Source organism: Cricetulus griseus, assembly GCF_003668045.3.
Source record: "Cricetulus griseus strain 17A/GY chromosome 1 unlocalized genomic scaffold, alternate assembly CriGri-PICRH-1.0 chr1_0, whole genome shotgun sequence".
NCBI classification, from domain to species: Eukaryota; Metazoa; Chordata; class Mammalia; order Rodentia; family Cricetidae; genus Cricetulus; species Cricetulus griseus.
In genome coordinates, this window is record NW_023276806.1 from 52,924,150 (window position 1) to 52,950,910 (window position 26,761).

Sequence of the window (26,761 nt, forward strand, 5' to 3'; positions counted from 1 at the left end):
CTCTGAGGATTCATGGAGACAGGACTGCCTTGTCAACGGGGTTGCTTTCCTTCTCTGATCTTCAGCTTCAAGCTTAAACCCCAATATGTCTCTGGGTCTTTTATCTTTTGTGTTACACCTTAACATATGATTTAAGAGGTTAGGTTTCCAACATGTGAATTCTAGGCAATGTTTAAAGCATAATGTCAGTTAAATCCACCAGCCAGTCATATTTCTGATACCCTTCACACCTCTATTTGTTCAAGAGTAAAACGTCTTTTTCTCTTCCTAAATATGCATCAGAACACTTTTATTTCTGTTTCATAGTTTATGTGATAGTTTTTATTGTGTAGAATTGGGTATAATTTACAGTCAAATCTTTATACCAATGCATTTTACAGTAACTTGAGAACTGACACTTATAGTTGGTATGTAATGTCTCAAAGCACTGACTCTCCAACAAGCCTACTAGGTAGGACTGGAGTTTTAATTTAACAGGAGAAGAAAATGAGACCACTGACCTAGAAAAAAAATTAAAACTATGAATGATAGGAACCACATACTTGGACCCCAGCTTCCTCTCAGGTCAGGCTGCTTCTGTAGGGTTTTTTTGTTTGTTTGTTTGTTTGTTTGTTTGTTTTGGTTTGGATTTTCAAGACGGGGTTTCTCTGTGTAGCTTTGTAGACCAGACTGGCCTCTGTCTGCCTCTGCCTCCCAAGTGCTGGGATTAAAGGTGTGCGCTACCACTGCCCAGCATCTGTAGGTTTTTTTTTTTTTTTTTTTTTTTTTTTGCATGTATGTATGTATTTGCCAGGCTCACAGAGGCCAGAAAGGGTATTAGATCCCCTGGAACTGATGTTACAGGAGGTTGTGAGCTGCCATGTGGGTGCTAGGAATTGAACCCATGTCCTCTGGAAGAGCAGCCAGTGCTCTAAACTACTGAGCCATTCTCCAGCCCATCAAATACTTACTGCATCTCTTCTGTCACATTACTTGTGGATTGTTTATGATCTTACAAATATTTGGAATATTTGGGTTTTTATTTTCAATAATATCTCATTGTTCATTTTAAAGTTAATAAATACCCTGAGTTGCATGTCACCTTAATATAGAGCTTTAAAAAAAATCACAACATCTTTACTCATGTTCCTTACTATTAAATTTCCCCGTATTTTTTCACTTTCTTTTAAAATATACACTTCAGCCGGGTGTTGGTGGCGCACGCCTTTAATCCCAGCACTCGGGAGGCAGAGGCAGGCGGATCTCTGTGAGTTTGAGGCCAGCCTGGTCTCCAGAGCGAGTGCTAGGATAGGCTCCAAAGCTAAACAGAGAAACCCTGTCTTGAAAAACCAAAATAAATAAATAAATAAATAAATAAACAAACAAACAAACAAACAAACACTTCTGGTAAGTGACACCAGCATTATGGTATCATACTCTTAGTCCCAGTTTTCTGTTTGTTTCCCAAGATAATAACTTTATGTTTAAGTCACTATATGCAATCCAGCAATTGGTTTAAATAAGTGTTCATACTAATGTATTCTCAAAGCTTTATAAGTTGTAATCTCCAAATAAGTCACTTAGCTAAGGCCTCATACCAGGACAGGATAGCTGGCAATACAAAGAATGGCCAATCTCTCAGGAAAGCTTTAGTGATGAACAATCACCTGCCCCAGCTTTACTAAACCAAGTCAAGATTATTAGCTTGTGTTTGAAAGCACCCTTTACAAATTGTCATTTAGTTGCTGCTCTGTGCTGTATTTAGGTTAATATAGAAATGTCACTTTTTCTACTGTCTTAACTTTTGGCAGAAAACTAGATTTTTTTAAATTTCTTCCTTTTGCCTTACTAGAAATCAGTCTCAGGGCCTCACACATGTGGGAAAATCAGAATTTGATTCTTGATTAAGGCTCAGATACTGACTGGTAGCCACATAAAACTTTCCCACGTAGAATTTTTATAAAGTAAATAAAATCATGCATTGTCTCTCCTTATTGCTGTCATCTGTCCACCTATTAGCTATCTGTCCAGGTTAAAGATTTTACAAGTAAGAGTGAGTTAGCAGAATTGAAGGGCTCTGTTGACAATGTAGAAATGAAAAATCCTGCTGTTTCATACAGTTGTAAATGTTTCTTGTCCAGGTTGGTGACCAGATTGTGGAAATCAATGGGGAACCTACACAAGGCATCACACATACTCGAGCAATTGAGCTCATTCAGGCTGGTGGAAATAAAGTCCTACTCCTGTTGAGGCCAGGAACTGGCTTGATACCTGACCATGGTAAGTAAAGTAGCTAAGCATTCTTGCTGGGGAGGGGATGGCAGAAGGAAAGGGAATACCCCTTTGGAAGAGATGGACATTTTATTGGCTAATTTAGAAATGAACACCAGAAACACCTAAGAAAGTTACTATAATGCAAATGATGTTTCCAAATAGTATAATTGTTGCAGTAGAGCATTTGTTACCTTTATTTCATCTGAAATAGTGCTTTTTGGAGAGAAATGTGCCTATAAAATATGAGAACATTAGAGACAAACAAATGTCTTTAGAATAACCCAGCTTTTTTCTCCTTTGCTAATTACACTTTGCCAATAAATATTATTTTCTTAAAGTAAGCTTATCTCAATGAGTGAATGCCAGAACTTTAGGATTTTCTAGTCACTTATCAAAATAAGTTGCTGTAGCCCTACTACCTGGAGATAGGGAGTTAAATCTAAGATCATGTTTGTACTCCTGTATTGATGGTAAATGCCCTTGGCTTTATTATATATTTTGAACTGTCAGTGTTTTAAAAATCACTTTGGGAATGCATGATCCGAACTAAAGGCAGTACCACACCTGTTTTATATGTGTCTCCCTGCATAGCTCCCCATCAGAGCTGTTGTAGAGTAAATGTAGACATAACCTCCTATGGTCCCTTCCAGCTATGATTCTCTGGCTGTGTTACCTTTCACCATCTGCTCATACAGCACACATTCCCATGACATCTGTGCTAACTGTGCTGGTTTGTTTTCACATAGTCCTAGGCTTTTTCTCTTCCTTCTTCAGGTTTGGCTCCTTCCGGTCTGTGCTCCTACGTGAAGCCTGAGCAACATTAAGGCTTTCAGGGCTTTTCTTGGTCTTTCCTTAAAAAGACTTGGTAAATTTGCATGTCTTTTAAATCACTTCTTTCATTTTCTTTTTAATTAAAATGATGCTATTAAATACATCTACTTCTGTCTTCTGCACTTTTTCAGTCTTCTTTTGACATTAAATTTGACAGCCTAACAAGAAAATTATTTACAGTGCCCATAAACCTCATTTGGGTTACCACAGTCTGGTCTTTTTTCACTAGTGATTTTGGCATATCCTTAAGTTAAACAGTAATAATAGATTAATTAGTAAGTTTCTTGGACCAGGTACTTTGGTCCAATTTTATTATTTCTATCTTATTTGGCTTTATGAATAATTTACAGCTCATATATCACCTCTAACAGTACATAAGTGAAACAATTATTATAACAATCTACCCTTCATACATAAGCAGATATCTATAAGCATCTGCCTTTACAGAAAGTGACTTAAATATATACAAGTTATGTAACATATTCCTCCTTGGGCTATGCAACCTGTAACATATTCAAATGGCTGTCAAAGTTCAAAACTCACTGTTCCTATTCATAATTCTTGAGTGTAACTGTGTTCTACTCAATCACTTTTTAGGTGATTGGGATATTAATAGTCCTTCATCTTCCAATGTCATTTATGATGAACAGCCACCACTTCTCCCATCTTCACATTCTGCTTCCGTATTTGAAGAGTCTCACATGCCAGTAACTGAAGACTCTCTGATTAGAGTTCAGATATGTGAAAAGGCAGAAGAACTAAAGGACACTGTACCAGAAAAGAAAAGCACTTTCAGTGGAAGCCAGCCTGAAATGAAGCATCAGACCGTTCTCCAGAAAAATGTGAGTAAGAAGGATCCACCCAGTAGTCAAAGGCATGGTGAGAAGAATCTACTAAAAGGAGAAAATGGTGTCACACGAAGAGAGAGATCTGCTAGTCCCAAAAAGTCAGCTAATCAACATTCAGAGGAACATTTGGAAAAGATTCCCAGGCCCCTAAAAAGTGACCCCAAAGGAAAATCTAGAGATCGGTCACTCAGCCCTAGGAAAGGAGAGACTAAAGGTCAGATCACCACTAAGGCGGGTTCTGGACAAGATCCCTGCAGAAAAGGCAGAGGACGATCTTCTAGTCCCAAGAATCAGCAAAAGATTGTAGGCACTGGCCCGTCAAACACTGAAAGCCAAAGGGCAGCAGGCCATACTAGTGACAGTACTGAACAGCTCCCAGATGGGAAAGAAAAATCGGGTGTTGTCAGGAAAGATCTGAAGCAGAGTCAACTTGGAAAAACCAGAACAAGGTCTCCAGAGAAAAAGAGCAATAAAGTTGATGAAACATCTCTTCCATCCAAAAAGATCAGCAACACTGCTAGTAGGGCGGTGTCTGAGAAGGAAAAAGGAAAGAAGCCAACCACAGGAGAAAATGTCCAGATCTCAGCAAAGAAGCTCAAGCAGGAACCTGAAGAGAAGATGACGTTAGGTAAAGCAGAAGATCACAAAGGGAAAGAGCCAGAGGCCACTGACAGATGCAAGGAGCGTGCAGGGGGCATACCTGAAAACAGCTCTCCAGTCAAAAAAGCTCCCATCACTCCAGGGCCCTGGAGAGTGCCACGTGCAAATAAAATCATAGGCCCTGCTGGCATGGCTGACAAACAGCTATGACCTTTTGTATAATACAAAGAAAATTAAGTTGTAATTTTTTACTCAAACACAGCATTCTTTTAAGGGGAAAGGTGTCCAGATAGTCTTCAATACCTAATTGAAGCATCAAGTTAGACAGACTGCATGAAAGTCTTCTGGGATTCCTAAGACCCACCTGGCCCTGGCTGGCTGCCCTTCTTCACATTCAGGAAGGAGCTGCAGCCATGGGCTCATCTGCCATGCCCTGCTCAGGCTGCCCGCTCAGCAATGACATGATCTTAGCAGTATGGTTACAACTCACTTTGTATTCGTGCCAAGTTACCTATTGTATCATGTCTGTTTTATCATTCCCATTCTGATATTTCCAGTCATGAAACAGTTCGGTTTAGCTTGAAGATGTTTCCAATAGCATGTTGCATGCTTACAGAGAGAAATATTTGAGTCCTTGCAGAGGAAGAAATTGTTAGCTCATCATTAAAGTTGGCACTTGCCGATTTTCATAGCTTCTGACCATCCTAGTTTAAAAATGCAACTCAGAAAGATCACTACATTACAGGAAAAATCAAATATTAAAGATGCTTTTTTTATGGCTAAGTAAGGTGTTTCAAGTAACTGTTAAAGATAGTCCTTACAATTGAATGCTCAAAATGAGGAAGTACTAACCAGCAGAATGAACAAACTCCTGCCAGTAGCCAACCCTAATGTAGCTACGGTGTCTCAGATCACCTGTCGTAGGAAGAGAAGTGCAGGAGCTTGTGGAAGTACCATTTGTTTCTCTTCCAAGAAAAGCTACTATCTGGATATTTTGATTATTAATCATTAGTCTTTAATACATAATTGATATTTTTGTGAGGGACTTAATCATGTCAGTTCTACAATCCACTGTCAGATAAAGCACCAGCTCCTGTGGCATAGAGAAAGAAGTTTATCTGGGACCGATGCAGGAGTTTTAGGGATTTAGAAGCAGTGCTTGCATTCGGCTTTCCCAGCAAGTCAGGACTAATATGCTATAGACCACATGTGTTGGAACTTTAATTTTTAGCTAACTATTTAAAAACAGGAAAAGATTTCAGAGTTATTTTCTAAAGTCTAAGAAGAAAAATGTTTGCTGAAAGTTGAAGACAAGTTTTAACCTCATATAATAGATTGGGATGTTCGTTTGGTTCCTTGAAACAGCATTCAGAAGCATCTATAAACACAGACACAATTCTCAGACCAAAATTGTCTACTTAGGGAGTATTTGAGCAATCATTCTGTTACCCTGTGAGTCTGACAAACTCCACTGTGACCAACTGTACTGGCCCCTGTAGGTAACACATGCTTCCACCCAGAACTATATTTAACCCATCTATTATAACTACTTGAATAGAGCAAAATTAGGAGGCTTGATAAATGCTAAGAATTTAGTACCACAGAAATGATTTATTTTCCCTATAGTCCACAATTAGTGATACAAATCCTATTTTTATTGTTAATTGTGACATAACTTTGATGTCATATGTTGTCATTCTGATGTGGCTCTTCCTTAAGTAACCTGTCACTGTACTGATTTATATACAGTCTGCAAACATGACTTAGCCACGTGGCCTTGGAATGCTGAGCAAAATATGGATGTCCTGGTTGTAAATGTTTATATATGTACAGTACCTTTATATATATATATATATATAGATATATATACACTTGAGGTTCCGATTAGAGAAAGATCTGTAAATTGCTCGTTATTTTTTATATAGATATTAAAAAAGAAAAAAAAAGTTTATGTCCTGCTTTTTTTTTTAACTATCAGGATCATTTAACATTGCTGTTTGTGGAGCTTAGTTCTCATCACAATCTGAGTCATCAAAGTTGTAAAATCATGAAGACATAATATGCCTTTACCTGTACCTACTTTCATATATGGATGAAAGTCATGAGTTGTATACCATTATGCCTATTTTCATATTTCATTGCAAAGACAATAGTTTTGCATTGATAATTTGATGTTAATGCTATTTTTTTAATGTCCCTTTTCTCCATTACTAGAGAAGACAAGACATTTCATCTCACTGGAATTTAGTTACTACACATTTATAGTGGACTAACAATATAGACTACCTACCACAAGTTCACAGAATTCCATGGCAATACACATTTATTTTAAAATTACTTTTAGAATTAAGTGTCTGGACTTGGTTTCATTTCACTTCGTAATGTGTGTGTGTTTGTATACATACATATACACACAGACTGCTTAAATCCTACTTCAAAACTGGTTATTTTAATATTCTTCAGGAGAAAAATTCCTATAATTGCATGACCTTGCACTAAAAATAAAGTCCAGTTACATTTACAGGCCCACAGTGGAAATAATGGAAATGTATCAGAGCAAAAGCTGCAGAGAATAGGAGCCACATCGTTCTGCAAACACACTGCTGTTACCAGGCAGGACTGCTGCAGTCCATCCCACAGCACTGTCTGCTGACAGCTACAGCCTCCTTACAGCTAAGCAGCTCTGAGCAGTCTCAACTCCTAGATCAAGACTCTTGGACTCCATTTACATGTGAATACCTTCATTTAATTAAAGGAAACTGGGGCAGCAAGATGGCTCAGCAGGTAAGAGCACTTACCACCAACCCTTCCATTGCCAGGACTCTTGGTAGGAGAGAACTGAGCCCATCAAGCTGCCCTTCATGCACTCTGTGTGTGCATTCACACACATTAAAAAATAGTCAAGATGTTATTGTTATGCAGAAATACAAAGCCAAATACTTTGTAGACATCTGGACAAATGAGTTCCACGTTTTGTATGTCCATTTTTCACCAAAGTATTGAAGGTACATAAAGAACTTGTGTAGGGCTCTACCTAGTGACCTCCACAAAGATGCAGATTGGAGCTTAGCCTACCTTATATAAGACCTTAGAACCACAGATTATCTATCTGCACAGACTGACTGAAGTACAGCAGTCCACTGTGGAGTGGGAATGCATCAGAGCAACTGTTTATGTCTTGGAATGCCCCACACCTAAAAGCTACCAATTTTATTAACAGCACCAGAAACACTTATTTGGGAATTCTATCATCTTTAGTTAGCTGAATTCATCTGACATATCTACAGATTTGACAGGCTGTCAGTCACTCTAGTGTACTGATATAGAAGCTGAACCTGTTCAAAGCTGCTTGGTCTCTATGCATACAAGCAGCATTAATATGAGGGAATATATCAATGCTCAGGAAGAATTTTACCTAGTAGAAAAAGTCTAAATCTCACACTCTAAAATATGGACACAGGCTTTAATTTAGCCTTAAACTCTGCTTTCACAGTCCTATAGATAAATGCCCATTTTTTTACTATGTATGTTAAAGTCAAAAAGAAAAAAAAAAAAAAACAAATTTACAAACCAAGAAACTTACTTTGTCCTTAGAACAACCACTAGTTAGCCTGAGTACCACCTTATTGGAGCTGTGTGTGTTGTGCAGGAAAAGTTACCACTGCAAGTCTGTGTTCAAATTTTATCACTCAGAATAGGCACCAGTGACTGCAAGAAACAAGATTACATAAATTACTAGACTAGTCCATGTATATATTAATAAATTCCCAAATGACCATGTTTGAGAACAAGACCCATCTGGCCTATTAAGACTATGTAGATGGAAAAGTTTTCAAAACTTTCAGTTTGATTAATTTAAAATGAGATTGATTCACCTTGCATGGTTTGTTCACCAATGAACAAAAAGCTTGAACCCATAAACTGACTCGTTTGCGACACCTTGTTATTTAGAATTTCTCTTGCTAAAAAGTGAAGAAAACCATATTCCAGTTAGGCAAGCATATGGTTATTTAGCTTCTCAGAGTTTAGTTTATAGTTGTGACCATAACTTAACATGCCTAGGAGGGTTACAGAGTATACATCCATAGCAGTTTTAGGAAGGGTGATTTTCCCCAATAAAACAGATTTAAAGCCCAAATCAATAAGTAAATTTCTTATTCTTTGGTAGTTATTACTACAATTAGATGGATGAGTAGTTTAACTTAATTCTATTTTTACATCTTGGTATTATTTCTCAATGATGTAATATTACCAAAATCTTAGCCCTTTGGGAGAATCAAAGTATAAGTCACTAGATATTACACGGGGATTGATGAAACACAGATTGCTGCCCAGGAGTGACAGACAGGAGGGCTATTCTTCATCCAGCGCATATTTCCTAAGCATCTGTTAGGGAATCCAGTACTGTTCTGCTGTTTTCAGGGAGCTCAGGGTCTAATGGGAAGGAAACACAAGTAGACAAAAGATTGTGAAGCACATGAAGGAAGTCAGTGAGTGATAAAACTGATAATTAACTAGAGTCATGAAAGAGAGAGAGCCCTGCCTGAAAGCTGAGAGCTAAAAGATGTATTCCAAGGCAGAAGAAACACTTGGATATGCCTAGGAAGAGAAAACTTGGTAAAGGAGATGGTGTGGAGGGAAGAAAAGGAAGCCAACGTAGGGGAGGTCAAACTGGCAGGAATGCAGCACTGACACAAAGGGGCCTTGGAGGTGACTGCAGGAAACTCCTACAAGCTTTCGTATGGATGGTGTGAGAATCTCCATATTTTAAGTTCATTCATGCAGCTGTGGAAAATCAGCTCTTCAGCTAATGGAAACCCAACAGAGCAGCGCAGCCCAGGTGAGCCTAAAGAAGCCTTAGCTAGTAGCAGTGAAAACCATGTATTAGTTACTTTTCTAAAACTTCAGTAAAGCAGACACCAAGGCAACCTTCAAAGGAAGTTTGTTTGGACTTACAAGCTCCAGAAAGTTAAGAGTGCATGATAATGGAGCAGAGGCAGCAGGCAGGCTGGCTGGAGAAAAAGCTGAGAGCTCACATCTTAAATCACAAGCAGAGAGCATAAAATAGAAATGTTGAGAGTCTCCGTTCTCAAAACGGACACACTTCCTCTACCTAGGCCACACTGCCTAAGCCTCTCCAAACAGCACCACCAATTGAGCAGAAATATTCAAATCCCCAAGACTAAGCTTGACATCTCATTCAAACCACCACAAGGCAAAACTAGATTTAGACATTGAGCCTTTACCTGAGCAGCTGAATCAGCTCTATACCATTTACTAAGGTGAGGAAAATATGTCTCCTTAAAACTAAAAATAATGGAAAAAGTTTAATAGCAGATGTTAGGTTTTGAACAAGGGCAGCACAGGACAACAGAGTTAAACAAGGAGATTCCCAAGACTGCCTACAAACAGCCTCTGGGCTGAATGTAGAAAGGAAAGCCAAATGAAGCAATCTTGCTATGAGGAAAGGTAAGCCCCAAAGGAACCAGCACCAGAGAGAATGCATTTGCTCAGAGAGGAGGAGAGCTCCAAAGACATGCAGAAGGGTAGCCCAGTTGTAACTGAATACTGGTAGCACAAACACATGAAAACCCAACCACAATGAACCTCCAAAAGAAGCAAGTAGAAAAAATGCTAAATTCTACACAGGACTGGAATCATACTACCAATGCAGGAAAACCTCTTTCCTCACAAGCAGACAACCAAGTGTAGTGCAGAGAAAAATGCTGCTTTAACATAATTATCCTAAATGATGTGATAGACCTTAGGGAGCCCCTTTTGAGGGCCTTACCCTGCCTGGGGAGTGGAGGGGGGATGGCTAGGGGCAGGTAGGATGTTGGGGAGGGAGGGGAAGGAGAGGGAGAAGGGATTGACATGTGAAGCAAGCTTGTTCCTAATTTGAACTAATAAAAGAATAAAATAATAAAAAATAAAAAAACACATAATTATCTTAAGTCTAGCTACCCCTGGCACATCTACCAAGCTTAAAAGCAATCCTTGAAATGCTGTCTCAAAGAAACTGCATTTCAAAATAAAGCTCAATAAGATTACAAAAAAGAATACATGTATACCACAACACCCCACTCCCAACACTACACATTCACAGTCAATAAAAAATTACCAGGGGGAGGAGAGGGAGAAGGGACTGACATGTGCAGCAAGCTTGTTCCTAATTTGAGCTAAAAAAAATTAATTACAAAAAAATTTTAAAAAGCAGAGACAGGCATATCTCTGTGAGTTTGAGGCCAGCCTGGTCTCCAGAGCGAGTGCCAGGATAGGCTCCAAAGCTACACAGAGAAACCCTGTCTCGAAAAACCAAATAAATGAAATTCAAAAAACAAAAAAATTTACCAGGCATGTAAAACCAGAACATGTCCCAACTGAAGAAACAACACCGTAAATATTTAAAGGAAAGACATGGAAGGCTTGTTTGTTTGTTTTTAAGACTAAAATCAAACTTTGGATAATGTACTGGAGAGAGCAGACACAATAGCACATACTTGTGGTGCTGAAAGATGAAGAGGGATGGGGGATGAAGGCCAGCCTTGATTACATAGTGCAACTGGTCTTAAAAAATTAGCAACAATATGCTGGATGAGTTTGCTAAATTAGTGCAGAACAGGGTAGAAAACAAAGGTACAATCAAAAAAATAAAAGTCTGAAAAAACATAAACTTTGGTGAGCTAAAAGGGATGCTCCAAGAAACCAAATACACACATGGTAGATTTGAGTTCCAAAAGAAGACAGGTCAGAGTAGAATGTAGAAAAAACTTTAATGGCAAAAAGTTTTGTAATCTGATCATGTGAAACTATGAACGACTATGAACTATGAATAAACCACAGATCCCTTAAATATAAAAATCCCAACACAAATATTATGAAAACAACTATACCAACACAAATAATTCAATTGCACAAATTCAGTGGTAAAACTAAAATCTTAAAAGCAGCCAAAATTAAGCAGCAGATTCATTATTAGAGAGGAACAAAAATTAAAGACTTCTGGTCAGAAACAATGCAATCTAGAAGGCAATGGGACAAATGTTGTTGTTGTTGAGACAAAGTCGTACTATGTGACCCTGACTGACCAGGGAGCTTGCTATGTAGACAAGGCTGGCCTCAAATTCAGAGATCTACCTGCCTCTGCCTCCTCAGGGCTTGGATTAAAGGTGTGTGCCATTGTCTTGGCATGCAACTACTTTTTAAAACTTAAAATCTTATATTCAATCTTTTATATGTAATAAAGATTTAGAAATATTTCAATACAATAGGCCTAAATATCGTATTTTTTTAAAAAATGTGAATTATCTTCACAATAACAGTAAACTGTGGCTTTTGTTTTGTTTTGCTTTGGTTTCATTTTTCGAGATGGGGTTTCACTGTGTAGCCTTGACTGTCCTGGAACTTACTCTGTAGACCAGGTTGGCCTTGAACTCACAGAGATCCATCTGCCTGCCTCTGCCTCCTGAGTTCTGGGATTAATAAAGGCATACATCAACACTGCCAGTAAACTATGAATGGATTCCAAATGAGATATATTTTACAAAAGATCTACCACCTTAAAAAACAAAAAGCCCAGCAACATTGGATTAGACTAGGGGGAGAGGAAGCCTTAAGTAAAATGGAAGTGGAAAGGCCTTATTTATAAAAACAATGTCAAATTACAGTGGGTGGCAATGGGGACAGAGAAGCATGAAGTGATCAGAAGATAATTGTAGCACGAATTCTAATTGTTCTTAATAATAAAAACTCAGAGACAGATGTTGGGGTTAAAGCTGAAGATCAGAGAAGCAAAGCAGCCAGCCACTAGAGAGTTCTCACCTCTACCAATACTCAGACCAAGGGGTGATCCTGTCCTCAGACTTCATCTCCAGACTGCATCTGTCTCCACCAAACCTCCGACTGCACTGAGCTCCTGTCTCCTCCCACTTATATTCCTCTCTAGTGCTGGGATTAAAAGCATGGGATCCCAAGTGCTGAGATCACCTTTGTGTGAGCTCTGTTTCTCTTTTAGGCTGGATCAATATTGTGTAGCTCAGGGTGGCCTTGAACTAACAGCAATCAGTCTGTCTCTGTCTCCCTAGTGCTGGGATTAAAGGTGTGTACCACCACTGCCTGGCCTCTATGGCTAACTAGTGTGGCTCGCTTTGTACTCTGATCTTCAGGCAAGCTTTATTTGTTAGATCATAAACAAAATAGCACCAGAGATAATTATTCAGACTTGGTGACTGGATATAAAGCAGGCAAATGAGCAACAAATAATTCCTACACTGATAAATAGTAGTTGCCTTTGTATATAAGTTTACCCGCCTAAAACACACACAAGCCTTTTACACACTACAAAAATCATAGTTCAAGCTAACCCTCAAAGGAAAGTACTCTAATTCACTCTAAAGGTTCAAAAAAAAAAAATGCACCAGCTTTTTTACAGACAAACATTGAAAAAACTTAATCTTAAATCTAAGACAATTGTTCCTTATGGAAATGGTCAGCCATTTTCTGTGAGTCTGTTGAGATCTGAGGTATCTATAGATCAGCTTCTTGAATCATAGCCCCTAGGGCGGAAAAGGCAGCTCAGCAGTTAAAAGAACTTTCTGCACAATAATCAAGACCAGACTTCACATCTCAGAACCCAGGTTACAAGCCAGCCCTGAGGGAGTGGAGACAGGAAGATCTATTTGGCTCTGCCTGGCTCCAGCCTTGCAGAAAAAACATGACACTGGACTTGCTTTACTGACCTCCACACATGCCTGCATACACAAGCATGTGAGCATACACTCTGACACATAAACATGTACACACACATCAATGGAACTTTTGTTAAAAAAAAAAAAAAAAAAGTGTAGCTCCCTCTCAGCACTTGGGATGGTTGAAACTTCTTGCTGACCAGTATACTACCTATATTTGTCTCTTCAAAGCTTATGATTCTATCAGATTTTAAAAAGGTATAGATAGTGATATTTACGGTGCAATTAATGGCTAAGTATTTTGCATGGTGCTAAGGAAGTTATAGAATCTCATCAAACCGGAACATCAATAGGTAATTATCCTACTTAGTAGCAGGGACAAGGATGCAAACAGAGAAGATCTGGACAATCTGTGGACTCTTGGGAAGCTCACATTTGGGTTCATCAATTTCCCTGCTTACAGAATGTGTAACCAGGGCTGGAGGGATGGATCAAAGGTTAAGAGTGTATGCAAAGGATCTGAGTTCCCTCTCTAGCACCAACATGGCAGCTCACAACTATCTGTAACTCCAGTCCCAGGGGATCTAATGCCTTCTTCTGGCCTCATGCACCAGACATGCACATGGTATACAAATATACACACATGCAAAACATCTAGACACATAAAGAGATATAAAAAATGAGTAACCAGCCCGGCATTGGTGGCACACGCCTTTAATCCCAACACTTGGGAGGCAGAGGCAGGTGCATCTCTGTGAGTTCGAAGCCAGCTTGGTCTATACAACAAGTTCCAGGATAGGCTCCAAAGCAATACCAAGAAACCCTGGCTCCAAAAACAAAAAAAAAAAACAAAACAAAACAACAAAAAAAGTGTAACCAATCCTATGAGTTATGTGCAGTACAGGAGATTATCAAGTTCTAAAATCTTACCATTAAGGTGTTTACACTTCCAGTCTTCCTCAAGAAATTCTTCAAAACAGAGAGAGCTTCGTGAGCAAGAATGCTGGGGTTTCTAATAAGAGACGCTTGCATAATGAGATGCTTGGAAAACAAAACAAAATAAAACAAAACAAAACCCTACATCCAAGGCACAGAGTGGCGATTATTAGACACTGAGGACCTGAAATTGTACTAAAGGCTGGATATATGATGTGGTCTAGTAGGCAAACCATTAGAGAAAAAAACCATGTTATCCAGTGGGCATGGCTGAATTACTCATGAGTATGCATGACCCACCAACAACTATAGTCACAAGCTTAACTCAAAATCATAATTAAAATTTTCTCTACAAACAAACAGAAATTCTGTTTAACAGGTTATTGTATTACCCTCCATGCAAAAAAAAAAAAAAAAAAAAAATCCTAGAAACTGGTATTTTCTCCAGTAAAGTTCTTTTATTTAGATTTAACCTAAAATAGTTTCTCTCTGATAGAGAAATCCCCAATCCACAGAATATAATAGAAAAGCACTGAATTTGCATATTTCCAATAAAAGATAATTGTTTCATGCTTTGGGACCCACCATGGTTACCCAGAAGACTATTTCCAGTAAATATAACTAGCACAATACTGGAGGGTCCAGGATAAATGTCCTGACTCAGACGGTCCTGCGTCACCATCAGGCAGGCTTTAGTTTGCTGACTATTCACGTTGCTTGAGAACCATGGAAGTGCAGGCCTTTAGCACACATGCCCAGGGAAAGGGTGTGCCCCTCTGGAAACTCCACTCCTTAGGCTGGCTGAGCAGAGAGGCTTATGCATGTGAGCTGGCAGGTGGAGTCACTCGTTTCAGGGAGCCATCTTTGTCCTCAGTGGGCGAGCAGTGACACCAGCCGGAAAAGAGTCCAAGCACACGACTCAGCTTAGGACTTAATTTTCCACAGCTGAAAAAAGAAAATCACCCAAAAGAAAGAAAAAACAAAAACACTTAGTTAGCTGTAAGACAAATAGGTGGAATTTAGATGTATATTCTCATGACTTTGAACCAAAACCATTTACTGTTTTGTTAAAAATTTATTATAAAGAACTTGCAAATAAAAAAATACCACACAGCAAGATTAGCAGATGCAAAGCTGCCACATCTCAGTGAACAGTCTGAGCTGCCATCCCCAGCTATGGTGTATCACAATGGACTGTACACTTTCACTATCATTTAAATTTTAAAGATTAATTTTTTATTTTAGGTAAGCGTTTTGCCTGCATGTATGTGTACCACATGCATGCCTGACCTATGTCAGAAGAGGCATCAGATCCCTTGGAACTGGAGTTATGGATGGGTATGAACCTTTGCTTAGGGCTCAAAAGAGACACTACAATAAGCTGAGGAACTAAAGCCTGAGTGAGGGCTGTAGGAAAAAAATCTTTTCACAACATGTTCTTTCTATTCATGTGCTCTTTATTGCTCTGCCATCCTGTTCTGTTCTTTACTGTTTTCTATTGTTTTGCTGTTTATTCTTTTTTGTGCTGTGAAAGTTTCTAGCTTGTGTACACTTAACATCAGCAATTCCCTGGCTCTAGCCAGGTGCAAGGCTAGAGTTTTTCAGGGTCATAGAAACAGATAAAAGTTTTACACAAATCAATAACATCAGCCTTTTACAGCTTAGAGTGGGAGTGGTCTAAGCTTCCAAGAACTTCTTAAAGGAAAAGGAGATTAATTAAGAGGCAGAGGGAGGGGGGAGGAAGGGAGGGAGGGAGAGAGAGAGGGAGGGAGAGGGAGGGAGAAAGAGAGAGAGAGAGAGGGAGAGGGAGGGAGAGGGAAGGAGAGAGAGAGAGAGACAAAGTCATTAAGGAAATTTAAGAGGGGATATGTGTGCTTTTGCCATATTCTTAAATTTGAGTTGATAAATAAGCTAAAAGTTATAGTAAGCAAAAACCAGGTGCAAGGCAAGAATCTTTTTTTCTCAGAGTGCTGCTTTTCTCCAGTGGGTGGAAGGAGTGTCAGATAGCTAGGTAACTTATGTAAACAAACGGGCAATATTTGGTTCCTGTTGGTACTTGTGCTAGAAGGTAGCTGGCTGAAAGGAGCCTTTTGGCTCTAAGGATTATACCCTATGCTATCTCGCAGGATAATCTTGCTATAATAGACCAAGGTAAAAATAAGTCCAAAGAGTTAAGGATTTGCTTTAAGTCGAATGCAAGGTTAACTTGGGATAGCACTTCCCTATCTGCTGGCAGAGTAAATCCAGTACACTCTTGTTCTCTATCTCTCTGAGAGCTATGGATCAACAACTTCATACATGTCATAATTCTTGTCCTTGGGCATATGTGAGTGTCTCAATTGTGGTCTCTTTGCCTAGACTCTAACCCTGACCAACTGTCTACCAAGGAAGATAATTGTAGGACAGACTTCTAAGTTTCTACAAAGACCTGGTTGAGAGAGTAAAAGTATTGACTGTGATTACTTTCTTGCCAGAATCACACATTGCTGGGGGGAGTCATCCAATATACCGATGCATAGAGGAAATTATGCCCAGAAAGCAATTAACACACTGTAGTGCTATGGGAAAAATCCCCAAGCTGTAATGTGAGGGAAAGAGCTCTCCACACAAGAGTCTACAGTGAGGGCAGCTAACACATTCAGAAGACAGTATTCCTTATCGTCATGCAGATAAGGCTAATGAGATGTGCATCTCTGGTGACAATATCCTCATCACCTTGCTAAATGAGGTCTGTTCTCCATGAGATATGCATCTCTGATGGGTTGACCCCTGAAGTATGCGCTCAACTCTCACTGAATAATTCCATAGCAAGAACCTTTTATATAAGAAGAAATAAATAACAATTCTTATATTAAAAGGAGGAAAAATAAATACTTCAAGATCAAAAGTGGCACACTGCAGTTAATGTTTTGCAGGTTTTCAGTCATTCCTGTATTTCCCCAGGTCATAGTAACAGGCTCCCCCAGACCACACTATTGACATGAAATTCCAAATTAGCCTTTTAATTTGCTCAAGAGTTCAATCTTTTACTTCTGTAAAATGAGAAAAGCTAAGCTGAAAAGCCTGTAAAGCACCAAGACCAATGTCCTTAAGAGCTGATTCCATGGACACATACAGTACTTTCAACGAGAAAAAGCCAGAGCAGTGATCACACATACTCGTATGTTGAATCCTAGAAGATCACTTATAACCCCTGAGACGGCCGAAAGGATGACTACTCTTGTGATGTTGTAGATTAAGGGGTTCATAGTCAATCCATAGAGTCTAAATGGTGTGTCCAGCTCCTATGAAGACAGAGGGACTGAAATGAAACAAGGCTTCCCAACACTCAATCTTACTCCATGCTAAATGGCTGAAGATGCTGCTTTTGGCTCTTTCCTTAATATGCCAGAGGTACTTTCAAAGAAATCTGTGAGGGATTCATTAACCTTGCCATGGCCTAACCTTGTTAAAATGGAAGGGAGCAATAAGTCATTAGTACTTTCTTTTTTTTTTAAACTGGTGCCTTTTAATCCCAGGAGTTGGGGGTCAGAGGCAGGTAAATCTCTGTGAGTTCAAAGCTAGCCTGGCCTACACAGTGAATTTCAGGTCAGCCAGGGATATTTAGTTATACTGTCTCAAAGAAGAAAAAAAACAAAAAAAAACAGAAGACATGAGTACCTACAGAACCTAGGTGATAGGACTTCTTTCCCATCATGCTAGCATTCGACACTGAGCTGCCAGAAGTCAGAGCCTGGGCCCTCTTTACAGAGACAAGTAGGCCTTTGGTTTGGCAGGTGAATGTCTGGTAAAGAGAACTGGCAGCCATAACTCTTTACAGAAGTCAGCGATAAGAGAGCTTAAGGTCTTCAATTCACCGTGAAAGGTGACCTTCAGAAGGCATAGAGAGCACCAGGACAACTCCAGCCTAGACAAGCAGCAATGAGTATGAGACAAGCAACTGCTTCTTGGGCCCAGTTTCACCAGTGATGTTAGTGTCTCTGGGAACAGGGCTGAGGACACAGCCACAGGAGCCAAGTCATGTTGCAGGAGAGTATGAGGCTGTAGTATCTACACCTCCAGCAGCCTTCTTCACAGAAGGATGTGTGGAGACGACAGGAAGCATGGCCATGCTGGTGGCCACTCAGCAGAGCTAAGCATGACACCCAAACAGGACCCTGTCCACTGGCCAACAGAGGTCTGCTTTTCTATGATCAAACTGTATCCCTGAGGGATATTCCTGAGAATAAGCCAGTGATCTCCCAACCTCCACCTGAAAAGACCTGGTCTTTTTCTAACCAGGCAGCCCAGCATGGTAGTGAGAGCCACTCTCCCTAGACTTGCTTCAGGGAGCTTTGTACTAGCTCTGGCTTAACTCCAGTGGTGACCTCCTCTACCCTTTGTTTTACTGAGAAGCTGACTATTAAACACTGTAGTGAAAGTGTAAGTGAGGTATTACTTACCTTTAACAACTTAGTGGACAGCTTCAATACATTGTTTACTAGAGTGAGTTGTTCTTTCTTATTTGGCTTTTTTTCCATTTTAAGATATAAATTAATCTAAACAAAAAAAGACAGCAAGGTAAATTTTGCAGAAAAAAATACAGATTGCAAAAAATCTGGCACATTTTGATGGTCATGTTCTCAAGTAAAACACATTTTGTGTCTATGGATTCAGCAGCTACAGGGCCATGTGCTTTTCCCCATTCTTTATCACAGTGGTCTCAACTTCCTAATACTACAACCTTTAATACGATTAACACAGTTCCTCATATGTTGTGGCAACCGCCTAACCATAAAATTATTTTCATTGCTACTTCATAACGGATTTGTTACTGTTATGAACCATAATGTAAATACCTTTGTTTTCAATGGTCTTAGGTGACCCCTGTAAAAGGGTCTTTAACCCCCAAAGAGGTCGTGACCCACAAGGTTGAGAACCGCTGTTAGCAGCAACTCTTTGGTAAAGAAAAGCTTAGTGGAAATAAAACAATTACTGATGAAACTATTTAAGTATCAAAATAACAAAAAATACATAATCAGCATTCAAATTCCTTGAATTCAAAGCTTGTGTCTTATTCTTCTCAGTACCCCCAAGTAATCTAATATCTTCAATATACATTTATGAAGAGAAAAAAAAGATAGTTGTTTTAACTTACTAATTCCTTATTTTTCCCCTAAAGGAAGAATTACCCACTATGAATCTGAGGCCAAAACAAAAACAAAAACAAATTATCCCCAAGTTTTTACTTCATGTTTATGGGAAACTTGAACTTAAAATCAAAATTACCAAAGAAAATACATTATTATCACTCCACAGTCACAAGAAACATCTGTCAATGTTAGTATGTGCTCACATGTTCCCTTACTACCAACAATATTTTCACAGTATCACAAAGTACTTCCAGCCCATTAGCTCTTCATCCTCCTAGTCCTTGGTAGAAGATGAGGGTGTTATGCTCATTTGAGATACATTAAAAAAGATAACAGGAGTGGCAAAGGTGACATGATGTGAATGAAGTCACAGCTCGTGAGTCAGTTCTAGTCCTCAACACCTGTAACCACTGGCCAACCTGATAGGATCCCATCAATACCTGTTCAGTGAGCAGAATGGAAACATTGCTGTATTTCTTGTTGGTTTCCGACCCCAGTGAGGCCAGGCGAAGCAAGAAAAGCAACAGTGCTGTTTCCCAGATCAAGAACTCCCAGTTGTAAACATCATTCAGGAATGTCTTGTGGCCTTGAAGAACCTATCGAAAGACCAGAAAAAACTCAGTAGTTGTCTTAACATCACTGAAGTATTCCTGTGTCAGTTTGAAATCCACAATTTTAAGACTCAAAAGAGAAAAGTTGAATATTCATTCATAAGTATTATTTACTTACTTAGCCATTGTGTATTTCTCCAAGTTTCCTAGGTTTTTTTTTTTTCTTTCCCTGATCATGAAAGACGGCAAGCGTCTATAAGCAGCAAAAGTAAGAAATGACAAACTTCCAGCTCCTTGAATCACCAGTGTGTTCACAGGCACATGGTGGCCACTATTAAGAGTGTTAACTGCATCTGTCTAACAAGTTCCAGTAGTAACGTCTCTCAAGCCAGTCCATTTTAGGAGTCAGATAATAGCATGGCAACATGGCTGCACTGACTGCCTACTGTGTGTCTTAAAGCTTTACTGCTTTAAAATTTATTGATTTCAAAGTAAAAAAACTTCACTCAAGAAAGCCCAAGAAAGTTAGAATCATTTCTTGAACTATCCACAGAAAGAAACCAAATGCAAACGTGTAATAAGCAGGGGTCATCAAGCAGCTGCCCACATTCTCCTCTTCCCCCTGACCAACTCTAAGGCCTCACAGGAACCCCAGTGCTACCACTAATGCCAGCCTTGGTTTGTCATGATCCCCATGGCCAGAATGATCCCTTCCCTAAAACCTGTTACCAATACCTCAGGTTCTTAACTCTGGGAAAGAGCAAAGCTCTTTAGTTCAGTCTGGGTTCAGGTCATCGTGGTCAATCAGCTATAACCAGGATGAGGAAAGTCACAACTGACAGCAGCTATTGGGTCCTTCAAGAAACATGATTCTTACACTATCCCACAAATCACAGCTGAATGGCCACAAAGCACAAAGCAACGGTAAGACTAATAACTAACTTCTCAAGACAAAATATGGAAGCCCAAAGACAACAAAGTCAGGTATAGTGACACAGGCCTTTAATCAGAGGTTACATGGGAACTTTGTTGAGTTCAAGGCCAGCCTAGTCTCCATATGGATTATCAGACCAGCAAGGACTAAATAATGAGAAAAGGATATCCTAGAAGTACTGAAAAGAAGAAAGGAGTGAGAGGAGGGGGGGAGAAACAAAACAACTAGCTGGAAACCTAAGATTCCATTCCTACCAAGCAATATCCATCAAAAGATAAAAGTGAGCTGGAAGTGGGGACACCCAATTGTAATGCCAGTACTTGGAAAGTAAATGCAGGAGGATCAGAAGTTCAAGGTTATCCTTGTCTACAAAGTAAACTGGAGGCCAGCCAGGACTACATGAGACCCTATCTCAAAAAAACTAAATGAAAAAAAGACATTTCAAATGAGCAACTGGGAGAGGACTCATCTTCAGCACACCAGGACTAACAGAGCACTAAGAAAGGACTCAGGCAGGAGACAGTTCCAGAAACAGACACCCAAGGAGCAATGAGATATGCAGCAGCATCTGAGAAGTAACCAGCTACAGAAAATAATGATTAACAGCTTCAAGGCCTTAAATATGCATAAATTTTAAATAACAGATAAAGACACAAAAGAAGAATGGATAAATGAAACAGTGCTCTAAGATGCTGTCATCGGGGCTGGAGAGATGGGTCAGTGGTTAAGAGCACTGGATGTTCTAGAGGACAGCAGTTCAATTCCAACATCACATAGCAGCTCCCAACTACTCTAATTCCAGTTCCAGGGGATCCCGTGCCCTCTTTGAGACTCCAGATGTGATACACAGACATATATGCAGGCAAAACACCCATATGCATAATATTAACAATCTTTTTTAAAAATCCTGTCATTATCAAGGAAGTATAAATTAGACTATAGTGAATCAACCATTTAATTAGACTTCACACTAAGCTAATTTCTGAGGTCACTACTCAGACAATAGTAAACAAATGTAGAAGTAAACAGAGAAAACTAAATGGAATATTACTAAATCAATAAACAAACGACAGAAACAAAATTAATGGTGAGCCAAACAGGAAGCAGACAGTATTTGTAGTTACAACAATTATTTTACATTTAAATAGACTAAGACTATGAGGTTGGATAAGAAACAGGTAACCAGCAGCTGGCAAGATGGCTTAGCAATAAGGCTACCTACTACTAACCCTGGGGACTGGACTTCAATCCTTGGGACCCACACAACCCAGGCTATATATAGTTAATGATGGCCTCTCTGAACTCCTGATCCTCCTGCCTGCCTCTCTCAGCTGCTGGCGTTATAGACATCTGCCATCATTTGAGGCTATCCTGGGTTACTTAAAGCAAAAACTGGCAACAAACAACTCCACAATCATGAAGAGTTTGAGCACACTTCCATCAAAAACAAAAAGCAACTCCAAACTGAATATATGCCTTGAGCAGTATAATTACAACACCTAGAGGAACCGTATGTAGAGAGCATTGCTCTCAGCAACAGCAGACAAAATCCACAGTGCTAATGGCAGATTTAATAAAACCCAGCAATGGCAGTAAATAAAAGAAGCCTCTATACCCATTTTAAAGGACTGAAAACAGTTGAGTCTATTCTCTGGCCACTGCAGTTACCACTCAACAACTGGGGACATATGGGGTAAGCCTGTAACTTCTTACAATACAGAAAGAATAAACATGCTTAAGAAAGAAAATAAATGTGGGACAAATTAGACAGCAAAACAAACAGATAATAGAGTATAGCCTACTAGGTAAAAACAAGGACACATTAGCCCATAATTTAATAAACACATAAACAGTTAATGAATGAGAAAGATCGGTCTTCCCTAGAGTGAGAGCTAACAACGCTGAAGGAAGAATGTGGGTGGAATATTAGTTACAACTATCAATGTGGCAGCTTTACAGTCAAAAATTGCCAACTCAACTAATTTAAAGTCATCTAAAAGTTTTCAAGGACGTCAACATTCCTACTTCAAAAAGTTAAAATAGTAACAGGTATCCAAAATAGCAAAAGGAATGTAGACACATTTAAAGCATTCTTGAGCACACAGCAGCCTGCTCTAAAACAAAGTAGGCACTGCCTAGAATTCCCCCTTCCATTAGGACAGACATGAAACTTTTACCTGTGCACAACAAATGAAAGCAATTGAAAGTGTCAGCAAGAAGACAGATGACACAACCACATCCACTGAGCGCTGTGGACCCCGCCTCTGTGGAGCAAGACACATGTTAATGTTTTAGGATATGGCCAGACAGCAACAGCCCTCACACTGTTAGCATTGAGTTGTCCTACCTTCCTTCGTGTGAAAATGAATGTGTATGAGAAATGTCTGACATAGCATTTTAACACATTTCAGGCATCAACCTCAAACACTGAAAGCCATGTTTTCCAAATTAAGAGGTTGATTCATTAACATATTTTCAGCTAGGATCTTTCCCAACCAGAAAAGCATGTGCTCCTTAGCCCTTTGTCCTAGGCAACAGTTATTTTTCTTCCCCTTCCTTTACTTACATACCACTACTATCTTTGCAGTACACCATCTCACTGGCATCTAGCACATCTGGCAGCCTCGGAATCATGTGCCAGTGACAAGAAAGCCCCACATATTTAGCAACTAACTGTGGCCAAAATCATCAATGCACATGGTTTCCATAGCCTTGCAAATATCCCACAGTTAATCAAAACAGCTCACCTTCAGATAGGAGCGCAGCGATAACCATATTTTAATGTTCTCCACCTTTTTAAGTCTAAAATGAGGTATTTCATATTTCCTGGCTTTCCTGGCAGAAGTAATATGGCTGAAGAGTTTTGCAAATAAAAATCTCTAAAGGAGATTTAAAAAAAATCACAAAATAAAATGTACATTGTCTAGGTGCATGTTCAATAACCATCAATAGTATTCCTGGGATAGTTAAAGTGTTAAACAAAATCAAAATTCTCATCCAGTGATTCCCTAAGATAGCAGTGCTCACTTCAAAGCCCATCCCACAATGAAGCACTTCTTCCAAATATGGCACATTTTCAATGTATGCAAGGAATATTTTTTGGAACTTTGAATGAACCCTTACCTTTCACAACCTCTAATATTTACACACAATACTAGCTGACGCCAGAACTATATTTCCATTCAGATAGTACATTCCTTGTGTACATCCCTAACATAGGAAATCCTCAGTCCATGACTCCCCAGATTTCAGTCCATTTCTTTACCTGGCTATTTGCTACAAAAATATTATGACTTTGGCACTGTATGTGCTATGGATAAAATACAAGGTCCTGATGCTGAGCAGTCAGCAACATATACCACTTGCTTTTACATACAGGCTTCAGCAAAATTTCAGGTGACATGGCTGTAACACTCATGGCTGCATAAACCTGGCACAAGATGGAGCCGGGGATGGGTTGTTTTTCATCTGTGGTATTTCCTCTAACTAGAGTTGTCTTGCTCTAGTTAATAACCCTGCACCAAACTTGTACAAGCAACCTAATAAAACTCAGGTCATTTTTTTAAAAACATAAAAATAGAAAGGAGACTCAGTGAGAAGAAAAGGGGATTCAGTAGGAGTGAGAGGGCAGATAAGAGAGGGTAATAGAGCAATTGATCCAAATATAGTATACCATATGAAACTGCCAAATATTTTTAAAGTTTCAGATTATAATATATTTTTCAAATAGTCAACAATATGAACATTAAATGTACAAGTCTCAAAGTCAAAGAAATAAAATGACTCAATGGAATGCCAAATGGAGTCAGAGGTGACAAATGCTGCCTGTTTGTGCACTCACCTGCTTATATGTTCTCTCTGCCACACACATCATGAAAAAAAACATCCAAGTAAGACACAATCTTTCAAAAAAATTAATTATAGACAAAACAACAACAGGTGTGACCGGTGGTGCACCACAGAAGAGGGTCAGGACCTCCTCTGCTGAGATGGACTTTAGTTGGTCAAGACTCTTTTCTCGGAAAAGTCGATATAAAAATGGGAAAAATGCTAAGCCAATGGTGACAGCATTCCCCAGCATCTGATAGCCAACTCCTTGCTGATATTCATTGACCTGCAACCCAATTTAAAATCTCCATCAGTACTACACAGGGAAAGGAAGTTACAAAAAGTATTTATCAAATACTATTTAGAATATTAAAGATTAATCTTAAAAGGACAACACAAAAGGTAACAGAAAGACTTGGCCTGACATGTAACGGGCCATGGTTTCAGTCTCCAGCACCAAACAGGGGATGGTGGGAACAGACTTACGACTTGCTACAAACTAGGCTTCAGCCAGTAAGGAATGACTGCTGAGCATACCTGAGCATCTAATGGTGCAAAGTGTGAAGTGTAAAGTCCACCAACGAAAGACTGCTTCAAAATCTGTTTCTAAATCGAAGTTACAAGCTGTCATAATTAGGGTTACTATTGTGACCAAAAGCAAGTTGGGGAGTTTACTTCCCCTTATAAAAGTAAAAGGGTTTACTTCCCCTTATACTTCCAGATAACAGTCCTTCACTGAGGGAAGTCAGGACAGGAACTCAAACAGAGCAAGAACCTGGAAGCGGAAGTTGATGCAGAGGCCATGGAGGAATGCTGCTTACTGGCTTGGTCTCCATGGCTTGCTCAACCTGCTTTCTTACAGAACCCAGGACTGACATCCCAGGGATGATACCACCCACCATGGACTGGGCCCTCCCCGTTAATAACTAAGAAAATGCCCTACAGCAGGATCTTCTGGAGGCATTTTCTTAATTGAGGTTCCCTCCTCTCAGATGACTTTAGCTTGGGTCAAGTTGACACAGAAGTAGCTGGTGGCGTTAAATAGGCTTTTACTGAGCAGCCCATTCTGTGATAAATAGACTTTTACTGAGCAGCCCATTCTGTGAAGCGCACACTCTCACCCTGCTCACTACCCAGTGGCGTTAAATAGGCTTTTACTGAGCAGCCCATTCTGTGATAAATAGGCTTTTACTGAACAGCCCATTCTGTGATGCACACACTCTTACCCTGCTCATGATGATGCCGCTAATCTCCAACACAGACATGTCCATCTTTTTGCACTCATTTCCTTCCCAGATTATTGCACTAACTCGCTCAGAGGCAGGACTTGAATTCTGAAGCCAGAATAAATGGTTCTAGGAAGAAAGACAGAAAACAGTTTCCATCCACTCCATCTTTCCTTTTTTAGTTCTTCTCTCCTTCTATCCGGTTCCCAGAATCCAATGTTCAGTTTCATCATAATTCATTCTCTATCTCAGAGCCCATCACTCTAAGAACTCATCTGGAGAGTTAAGATCCAGGGTGTGTGAGGTCACTGCCTTTCTAAAGGTATGAAGGGCACATAGTGTGTTGATATGGTATTATGGAAAGCACCTCTAGAGCCACAGACTGTAGGAAGTGAGGAGGGAAAGCAGCCTAGAGCCTTAGAGGCCATACAAAAAAAAAAAAAAAATGGGATATTTTGGAGCCTTAAGAACAGGGAAAAGCATAAAGGCCCAAAGGCAGAAGTGATGGTCACCACGACAACAGCCCCCACCCTCCTCTGCTGAGACTGTCTTATTGATAGGTATCACTTTAGGAGACTTTTCTCCAACTGGTTCTCCCCACACCCTTGAACCTGATTTTGCTCTGAAATCAGAGAGCATATCATCTGTATTATTGTGCCCACAAACCAAAGTGAAGCATCTAGAACAAGAGCAGATGGTAGGTATCTGCTAGAAAGGGAGCACATACCGATGGTTTCTTTGGATAAGCATTCATTGATTTCACTGATGCAGTCACTACATCCAGAAAATACTTATTAAGTGCCTGCTGCAGAACATACTTGAAGACAGGACACACTGCAGCAGCACATGCTAGAATCTTAGTACTCAGGAGGCAGAAGAAGTAGGATAGCAAGCCTGAGGCCAAACAGGGCTATATAGCAAACGTCAGGCTAGCC

At 39.6% G+C, this 26,761-nt stretch overlaps 2 protein-coding genes across 13 annotated transcripts in view; one reads left to right on the forward strand and one right to left on the reverse strand.

Moving 5' to 3' along the window:
• The window catches only part of Magi3 (membrane associated guanylate kinase, WW and PDZ domain containing 3), a 203,992-nt gene extending 193,685 nt beyond the window's left edge, over positions 1-10,307 (forward strand). The window contains exons 20-22 of one of the 3 annotated variants that reach the window (XM_027393848.2): positions 2,121-2,259; positions 3,028-3,118; positions 3,682-3,818. In XM_027393848.2, the coding sequence (XP_027249649.1) occupies positions 2,121-2,259; positions 3,028-3,077 (189 nt within the window). In that variant the 3' untranslated portion in view covers positions 3,078-3,118; positions 3,682-3,818. Of the gene's footprint in view, positions 1-2,120; positions 2,260-3,027; positions 3,119-3,681 lie in introns of all 3 variants that reach the window. The other 2 variants (XM_027393847.2, XM_027393846.2) reach the window with 2 other exon arrangements.
• Positions 10,308-14,593: 4,286 nt separating this feature from the next.
• The window catches only part of Phtf1 (putative homeodomain transcription factor 1), a 41,976-nt gene continuing 29,808 nt past the window's right edge, over positions 14,594-26,761 (reverse strand). For 8 of the 10 annotated variants that reach the window (XM_027393856.2, XM_027393859.2, XM_027393854.2 and 5 more), the window contains 8 exons: positions 25,827-25,955; positions 24,614-24,886; positions 23,520-23,651; positions 22,950-23,036; positions 19,728-19,883; positions 18,598-18,693; positions 17,314-17,439; positions 14,594-15,100 (listed from right to left, as the gene is read on the reverse strand). In XM_027393856.2, coding sequence (XP_027249657.1) covers positions 15,080-15,100; positions 17,314-17,439; positions 18,598-18,693; positions 19,728-19,883; positions 22,950-23,036; positions 23,520-23,651; positions 24,614-24,886; positions 25,827-25,955 — 1,020 coding nt within the window. In that variant the 3' untranslated portion in view covers positions 14,594-15,079. The remainder of the gene's footprint in view (positions 15,101-17,313; positions 17,440-18,597; positions 18,694-19,727; positions 19,884-22,949; positions 23,037-23,519; positions 23,652-24,613; positions 24,887-25,826; positions 25,956-26,761) is intronic. The other 2 variants (XM_035450875.1, XM_027393855.2) reach the window with 2 other exon arrangements.